Here is a 9,812-nt window from a genome sequence, read left to right on the forward strand (position 1 = left end):
CGGAGAGAGAGAGAGAGGGGGTCGGAGAGAGAGAGAGAGAGAGAAAGAGGTGGTGGGATAGAGAGAGAGAAAGAGGGGGTGGGAGAGAGGGAGAGGTGAAGAGAGAGAGGAGGAGAGAAAAACCAGAGACTACTTTCAAAACCAAGAGTAGGTGAAACCTTGCATTGAAGAAAAAATTAATCACAGACTATAAAAATAAAACATAGAAACATAAGAACATGTTCAGATGAGATATTGAGACCATTACTGGTATTGACTCTACCCAGGAGGATCCTCTGTGTAGGGTGAAGTTGCCCTTAGATGCTGATCTTGGGTCAGTGTTTGAATTTCTGTCACTAATTGTTAAGGGCTACGGTTGGGGGAAAGGTGAAGCTGATCCTCGATCACACCGGCGCAGAATACTCACTGTTTTCCCTGACCAGGCAGAACTCCAGGGTGCTCTGGCTCTCCAGGCTACAGTCCAGATCCACGGGCACGTTGGGCTCCGTCTGCCTCTCCAGACGGTACATGGGACCTGTGGCACAGCGAGCACAGGGTCAAACGCAATGCAACAACCGACTCCACAGAGACCCATGGATTACCATATACAGTCGACTGCTAGGGCTATCTGTACACCGGCTTTTAACAAGGAAGTAGAAATAACGGACAATACTTTTTACATCTTTTAAAGTTTACACTACGGTGTGATTTAGAATAGTTTATGTTTTGTATACGTGCGTTTGTCCGACGTAGACGAAAAGAACCGAACCAAGACACGGGGAAACGGGAGAAAGGGATGAGGGCAGGCAGACAGAGGAAGAGGAGGTGGAGTTAGGGGAATTAGCGGGGACAAGCAACAGAGATGCTCTTTGGCTCCCGCCACACTTGTCAAGACCAAGGCCACAGGGGTCACAGCTCCTCTCTTCTTCCTATACCCACAATCCCATCCTGGGCACTCCTTTGGTTCAGCTCAAACAAAAGGCTGCATTCAGCCTCTCTCTCTCTCTCTCTCTCTCTCTCTCCCTCTCTCTCCCCCTTGGTATATGCTTGGCGTGTTGTGGTCTGTAGAAAGTGTACCCAGTGTGCCATTGATTTCTGATGTTGTCCACCCTTTTTGATGTACAGTAAGAATTGAACCCAACGGCTTCGGGTCCTCGTAATGATTTCTGGTCTGATTGGTTGTAAGAAGTTTGACACCAGGTGTAGATCCTTTTCTGGTATGCGATACGGCTAGATCATAAAAGATCTAGTAGACAGTTAGTAGGCGATTTTCACTACGGTCTAGTTTCTCTCTCGAATTGATCTGTAAGAATAGTTGACGGACGCAGGATTCTGTGGGTACCTCTGTTTAGTGTCTAGTGAATGCTGTAGACGTTTTGACGTGTATAAGATTTCTATTATCCCCAACACTGGGTCTAGTGTCTAGACTCGTATATCATTCTGTGTTGTAGATGTCCAACCTAGTACGAAAGTACTGACCACTGCCAGTTCTTGTTTTGAGCTATCTGTAATACATCTTGCATTTGAGAATCCATGTTAGAGAAGATACCATTCTGAGCTACCCCTCAGACGTCTGTTTCTCTCGTTCTGTTGTATTTTTGAACGGGTCTCTACCCAACCTCCAGGTTCTACCTCGGTATTAAATATTGTCGTGGCTGTGTGTGCCTAGACACGTTGAACCAGGTCCATTGTTTTGTCAATTGATTTTTGTCTTTGTCTGAATAGGAATGATATGAAACTGCAAAGTGGTTGCTTCTCGCTTATCTAGATCCTCCTGTCATGAAACTCTTTTGGATAAGAAGTTAATCCAGGAGGTTCCTTCTAGTTTCTGTGTGGGGTTGGCTCTTCTGCTTTCTTTACGAGTAGGTCAACTGCATAGATTTCGAACCCAGGCAGCTCGATATGTATGAATCTAGTATCTGTTGTGTGCTAGGCGGTGGTCGAAATCTCAAAAAGTTTGTATAGTGCCTTGTTTATGGGGGAACATAGGGTTCGCTAATTAAGAGTTGTAGTTCGGCACACCGAGGCAGGTCGTGTTTCTTCTGCCTGGTCCTTTGTGGGAGAAGTTTGAAGGGCGTGCCAGGGGCTCGTTCTCTTTTATGTGGGCTCTAAGTAAAAGTGAAGTTGATCCGCCAGGTGGCGTGGTTTCTAGTTGTGTCGTTCTGTCTTCGTGTTTAGAGAGATTGATTACCCAGGTCTGCTATTCCTAGTTGTTCTGATGAGTGATAGTTGAGCCACAGTTGATTCTGTTTCTCGCTTGTTGTTGAAGTTTGACACCAACAGGTCCTGTTATCTCTTTTGTCTCGCTAGTAGGGAAGGTTGGAAGTCCGCAGGTCTGTGTACTAGATGTGGTCTGTAGACAGCCTTCGCAAACCCAGGTCTGTTTCTACACTGTTGTCTTGACAGTAGTGTGAGAGCTGAGTCAGAAGACCCCATTGATCTCTTACACCCTTATGGGCCAGGGCGGTCAACTTACTAAGGTAAATACTGCTAGTACTTGTATCCGAGAGTGTGGACAATTAATACGTTTTTTGATAGAATAAGGAGGTTTAACACTCAGAATGAAATTCCATAAGGATCATCTGTTGGGGTACTTGCTTTTCTCTTAGTGTCTAGTAGAGAAATCTAGCTTAGACCCCGCACGAGTTATTATGCGGGTCTGTTCATGGAACAATGTCTTTATCTCCTTGCCTTTTTCCCATGGACATGCTGGTGCTCTGCGGTCGGGGCGTTTAAGTCCCCCTTCACATATGTCTCCACACCTTTCCCTCTGGAACCCTCTGACTTCAGCAGTCGTATGTAGATTCCTTACAGAGCCTTCTCTTTTACATCCTTCCACCACCTTCTATCTTGTCCCAGGTCATTCCGCCTTATCTTGGCTGTCAGCTGTGTTGTGTCTCTGTAGAGGTTTACGTATGACGGCCAGAGTCTGTTTCTGGTGGTCTAGAAGTTGACCCAAGGTCTGTTTTCTCCTGCCATTTTGTGTCTGTCGAAGTTGCATCACCCCCCTTAGGTCACTGTTTCTTCTCTGTTTCGTCTGTAGAGATACTCTGACACCCAAGGGTCTGTTTTCTGTGTTGTGTCTGTAGAAGTTCGACGCCAGGTTCTGTTGTCTGTGTGTGTTTGCTTGTAAGAAGAAGTTGGACCGGCAGGTCTGTTTTCCTGTGTCTGTAGACACGGTGACAGAGCCAGGTGCCTCGTTTCTGTGTTGTCCACATCGCTTGTATGAATGTTCAGGAACCCTTAGCAGAAAGTTACATAATGATGCGTGGAGTATGTCTCTTTGTTGGGTCCTGTAGAAGTCTCTTGAAACCCAGGTCTGGTAATCTCCTGTAAATTGTCTGTAGAAGTTGTACAGCAGGTCCTATTTGTTCTCAGTGTTGGATCTTTTGTTGTGTCTAGATACGCAAGTTGACCCAGGTCCTGTTTCTGTTGTCTGTAAAGAGAGTTGACCCAGGTGCATGTTTCTCTGGTTGTGTCGTGTAGAAAGTTGACCCAAGGTCCTGATTTTCGCTGTTGTCTGTAGACAGTTGATTTCCCTGAATTCTCACGTCAATTAGTAAAACCAGTGGTCTGGAACAAGGCGCAGTCGAGGAGACAGCAGTGTGGCACCTCCAGCGTCTAGAGACTGCTAGTCACCACTCGCTCTCCATTTCAATATTCTTAAGATGAGCTGCGGCAACGGGCCACACGTTTCACTTGTTCTGCTCTTCTGTTATGCATCTATCTGACCAGCCGCCTCGACCAACCCAACTTTCATCATCAGAATCATTATTCTGTTCTGCAGGCGCACTATCCAGGCTTGACAGTTAGACGGCGGCCAGAGATAGTGATGAGGAGAGAGAAGATGGAGGAGGGTCTAGAAGGTGACAGTCTTGCGGACGCTGGGAATTCGGGATCAGTAGCCCACACGCCAAGCAGAATCTCTGGGTCCGGCTTCTATGTGGACGTGCTGGGAGAGAGGGATTTGAAGAGCTATTGGGACTCTTAAATTGGATTGCGCAGAGAACCGCATAATTTCTTTTATCAAAGACGAAGACTGGATGATCGTTTTTAAAGAGGCATTACTTGCAGGAGAGCAGAACTCACGGGCGCTCAACTACCGCTCGCAGAGACAGTTGTTGTTTAAATTATTTCGGGCCGAAGGAGAGAGAGACGATCCTTGTGCATCTTCCTGGAGATTAGTTACTTATGTATGTTAAATGAAGATTGATGAGAGAGACTCATTACAGACGCAGACGCAACAACTAAGTTGTTCTGTCTGTGCTAAAACCCATCGTTCGCGGCCGATTCCTAGTGGACAAGGGCAATCTGGTCCACCGCTGGCAGAAACGTCGATCTTACTTATGTTACCTGACTGCCTGTAATGTGTGGTGTGTGGTGTCTGTGGTGTGTGTGTGTGGGCGTGTTGTGTGAGCAAGATGCGTCTCAAGTAAGGTGGCCACATATAGTGATTTTTTTTATTACATTTTTTTTCAAAATTGGAGTTGGGAAATGAACTCTGGTGAACTCATATGAAGGGAAGGGTTGGTGTGTGTGTGTGTGGTGTTGTGGTGGGATCGTGTGGTGGTGATGGTGATAGTGTTTGTGTGGTTGTGTGTGTGTGTGTGTGTTAGTGTTAGTGTGTCGTGTGTGTGTGGTGTCGCTGATAGGTGTGAGGTGCTGTTGGACTCTTTGATGTGTGTGGTGTGTGTGTGGGTGTCGTGTGTGTGCTGGTGTGTGTGGTGTGTGTGTGTGTGTGGTGTGTCAGCCTAGCGAGCATGTATGGTACATGTGTTGGCGAATATACCACTGCCGGGATTGACAGTATTGTATGACTGTGCCATTTAGTATGAAGGACAGGCCAGCACCTAGGCAGTGATACAGGTCGTGGCACCCTCGTAGTGTTACCTCCCTACGTAGGAAGTTGCAGCCGCTAAAAGAGAGACTGCACAGATGAGAGGCAGATGGAAACAGAGAGAGAGGGGACTTGCAACGTCGCCCAGCGAAGCCACCAAGGACACAATGTGCTGGAACCACAAACTGAACTGATTCCCTAATTGGACCAGACCCTGACTCCTACAGACAGATATACGAGCACAGAATACATATGTTTTGTGATATACTGAGATGTTCTATGTAGAGCCTTTTTTACATGTCCTTTGTTACTACTGCTGAGAGTTCCAGGACAGGAGGCAGCGACTGTAAGTTTGTATCTCTGTTTATGTTCTTTTAAGGTAAAGTGTTTAACATAGAGCTAAATACGGCCTGCTGCGTTGACGTTGCCCGTAGCCTTGATCAAGAATCAGCGTTTACCCTGTACAATTACCCAAATTCCTAAACGTTAACCATCATTATGGTAGGAAACAAGAAACTGGATGCTTAGATCAGTGTCCGGAGGCAAACTTGATCCTCCTTCCGTAATACACCACACTCGAGTACACTCATTCACCAGCGGCCAATTATTCACGGCGCTGATCTGCAAGTACTGAGTTGATGGATCTAATGATCACGACACACATACACAAAACAGAAATAAACACACATACAAACACACAGGTTACACACGTTACAACTTGCTCACAATCACACACTAACACAGAAAACTACAACACACATACAAAACACAGGTTACACACGTACACAAAACACAGGTTAACACACATACAAACACAGTTAGCACACATAGAACAAACCACACAGGGTTAACACACGTAACACACATAACACAAAAAGAATAAACACACAGGTTACAACATTCGTACACGACATATCCACACCAACAGACAATAAACGGACATATCACAACACAGGTTTTACTAACCATCGGGGTACACAATTATCCTTGGTACATAACCAAACAAATAACACATACACAAACACAGGTTAACACACGTACACCACATACACAAACCAGAAATAAACAGCACATACGTAGAACAGGATTACAACACGTAGCACAAACACAGGTTAGAGCACACATACAAACCAGGTTACAGCCACATACAAACACACAGGTTACAGCAGCGTACGACACATTACACAAACCAGGAAATAAAACACACAGGTTAGAACAGGACACACATTCCACAAACAGAAATAAACAACGATACACAAACACAGGTTAACCACATGCACGTGACCACACGTACGACAAAACAGAAATAACATGTTGCGTTTATTCGCGTGTGGTGGTGGTGTGTGTGTGAGCACTACGGTAAACTCCGAAATGCTAACTCCGCAGCCGTCAATCACTGCTCACTTCCTTATCAGCACAATCAGTTTAAATTGCGCCTATAGTCTGTATCACTGACAAGCAGCAACAGTGGACGCTTGCAATATGACTTGACTCAGGATTTACAGAGGTCAGTTAAGGGTGCATTGTTTATTACTATCCAGCCTCAATCATACTATTTTGACTTCTATGCCCTTTGCTAAAGATCGTTTAAGAATAATATGGAGAAAGGGAGATGGGTAATTCAGGAATACAGCAGTTAAGTGTTTTAGATCATTGAATCTGTGGAGATTCTCGGATGTTTAAGGTGTCCTATATCTCCCCTTGCAGTATCTCACTCCATAACCACCACATATCTTTCTGGTCAACCTTAACAGGGCTTACCTCCCTCTGTTCATAATCACTTACACTCTTATCTTAACATTTCAACAACAGACCCTCTCCGTTCATAATCTAACGTGCGGTGGGGTGGACTGCTAAGGCAGTCGGTCAAAGCACAAGAACTGCTGGACTGTGCACATATTCATCTCCTTTTACTTGGGAACTATTTCACACGCAGATTCTCTCTCGCATTTATTCATCGGTCCTTGTCTTACTTAACAATTTCATTATCACACACAGGAGTACACCTGGGTTACACTGACTTACCTATTATCCAATCAGGCTCGGGGGCCGTAGACCCTTGTTACTTTTGTTACGGACTCTTCTTTGGTTTCTCATTTCCCATTTTCTAATTCTAAAAAGTTCCACCTCCATCTGGTGCATTATCACCCTTTAACTTAAAATTCTATCCTCTGGGTCAACAGCCATTGCCTTCTCACCCAAAACATCCCAGTTGGTACCATTGTGATAAAAACAGGGTACAATGAAGATTACTCAACTGGGCAGGTTACGACCACGTTTCTGGGAATATCGAGTTTGTGGATTGCAACTTACCTTAGGATACTTAACAGGGTTCTTCAACACAGACCTCCTCTGTGCTTAATCATCCTTTACTTAAGACATTTCAACACAGACCTCTGTACTCATATCACCTTTACTTACATTTCAACATACAAATCAGAACACGCAGACCCTCTGTATTTTAATGGTATTCACTTCCTTATCCTACGGGAATAACATTTACACAAACCAACAGGACACCGTTCTTCTGATGCAGGATTATCAATTGTCCTTTTTACTTTAACGAGTTTCAAACAACGAGACCTTAACTGATCTGTTTAATCACTATTTATTCTAAAGACCCTTCCTTTACGCTTACGAAAAAATCTGCCACCAGACCTATCTCCGCTTTCATAATCTTCGGCCATATCATTTCTAAGTTTACTAATTAAACCAATTCAGGGTCTCTTAAGGCTTAGGGGCAATAAGAACCTTTATGCCTCCGTGCATTTTTATCATGGGTCCTAGTGTACTTAACACCTATATCTAACACCAGACACGACTCTGTTTTCATAATCACTCCTTTACTTAAAATTTAAACACACGCACCGGGATCACCTCCTGTGCATATACTCCTATTACTTAAACATTTCATGCAGAAGAACATACACGAGCTCTCTCTAGCGGTCGGGAGAGTTTGAGGATCGGGATTACCACCTTACTTAAAACAAGTTTCAAACACAGACCTTCTCTTTGGCTGTTATAGCACGACGACACTAGGGTATGGAGTTAACTATTTTTCAACAAGACCATTTCTCATTTTGCTCATAATCAGATCACCTTTAGGTACTTAACAAGGTTAGTGTCAACCACAAGACGCCATCTAATCTTTGTCTCTCAATCATCACCGATCCTTTATACTTAACATTTCAACACAGACCTCTCTGCTTCTTCAAATAAATGCACTTCCTTTTACACTATTAACATCAGTTAATTATTACAGTTACCTATCTGTCAATAAGGAATACACTTCTGGGGCTTCTTTTACCTCTCATTATGGCATTTATCAAACACAGAGAGCCATCTATTCTGTCTCCATATCACTATTTTGACCTTCTCACTATTTAACTATTATTAACACACAGATTAACCGTCTTCTGTTTTCATATCACTTCCTTTAACTTCAAGAGCATTCTAACATACATTGACTTTTTAGGGAATACTTAGCGTGGGCTCATGTGTAATACCACCAGGCGGGACATCATTAACCTTTAAATGGTGTCATACACGCACAGAACCTTCAGCTGTACACTAATCAACTCCCTTGGGTACTTAAAATTTCACACAAATTCATTGACGGTTAAACTTCTTTCTGCTCATATCACTCATAACCTTTACTTAACATTGGTTCCACACACGATCTCTCTGCTCAATATCACTCCTTTACTATTTATTATTCACATTTTGGTTTACCCTCTTCTGTTTTAGTTTTTTTTGTATCACGCAGCTTTAATCAGTTTGCAGTCTGCGAAAGATGACGTCTAAGTCATTAACATTTGGTATTGGTAATGGCAACCCTCCTCTTTGAGCTGTTGGGGGAGGGTTTTACATTCATAAGATTTCACGGTTTCTGACATTTCAGATTGGCTCATACTTTGGCTGGATGGAGGTGGGTGGGGGGGCTTTACTTGACGGATTCATGTTTGATTGGATGATGTACGATAAAGATGTGTGATTTTCTGATTGGTGGGATTTTGACTTGAGACAAGTGCGAGGACTGTTTGGTATGTAAAGGATACGACTGCTTGTCGGGGGAAGCGGGGCAGAGGTTTGTTTTTGATTGAACACAGCTGTATGAGTTCTATCCAGGCTTGCACAACACTGAGCTGTTCAAAACGTTGTACGAAAAATAAAAGTAGAACGTTTTACAGAAACTCACAATGACACATGGACTCCGTGTCTCTCCTTTTACTCGACAATATTCATCGAGACCAACAGATTATCTTGAAATGCCGCCAGTGATCAGTCACCCCCAAGTGATCAGTCGCCACATCAGTGATTCAGTTCAATAGTGATCAGTCCACCAGTGATCAGTCGCATCAAGTGATCAGTCCACCAGTGATCAGTCCCCAGTGATCAGTACCACTCCAGTGATACCAGTTCCACGCGTGATCAGCTTCCATCAAGTGATTGCAAGTCCCCCAGTGATCAGTCACCGAGGTGAATCGTCCATCAGTGATGCAGTCACCAGTGATCACTCGCCATAGTGGATCAGTCCATCAGTTGTATTTCCAGTCCCCTAGTGATCAGTGCCCATCAGTGACTCAGTCCACCAAGCTGATTCAGATCCACCAGTGATCAGTCCATCAGTGATCAGTTCACCAGTGGATCAGTCCACCAGTTGATCAGTCCCCCAGTGATCAGTCCTGCCTAGTGATCACAGTCACCAGTGATCAGTTCACGACAGTGATCAGTCCATCACTGATGCAGTCCATCACTGATCAGTCCCCCAGTGATCAGTCCACCAGTGGATCAGTCCATCAGTGATGCAGTCCACCCAGGACGATCAGTCCCACCAGTGATCCAGTCCACCAGTTGATTCAGTCCAAGCCAGTGAATCAGTCCCCTAAGTGATGGCAGTCCACCAAGTGATCAGTCCAACCATCATCAGTCCACCAGTTGATCCAGTCCCCCAGTGGCAGTCCATCAGTGATCAGTCCTCCTAAGTGAATCAGTC

The 9,812-nt window shown here is 44.4% G+C and overlaps 1 protein-coding gene across 1 annotated transcript in view; it reads right to left on the bottom strand.

Moving 5' to 3' along the window:
• The window catches only part of mapkap1 (MAPK associated protein 1), a 152,153-nt gene that overhangs the window by 58,657 nt on the left and 83,684 nt on the right, over positions 1-9,812 (bottom strand). The window contains 1 exon segment of the mRNA XM_070439145.1: positions 407-514. Within this exon segment, the coding sequence (XP_070295246.1) occupies positions 407-514 (108 nt within the window).

This window comes from Salvelinus sp. IW2-2015, unplaced genomic scaffold, assembly GCF_002910315.2.
Source record: "Salvelinus sp. IW2-2015 unplaced genomic scaffold, ASM291031v2 Un_scaffold1436, whole genome shotgun sequence".
NCBI lineage: Eukaryota > Metazoa > Chordata > Actinopteri > Salmoniformes > Salmonidae > Salvelinus > Salvelinus sp. IW2-2015.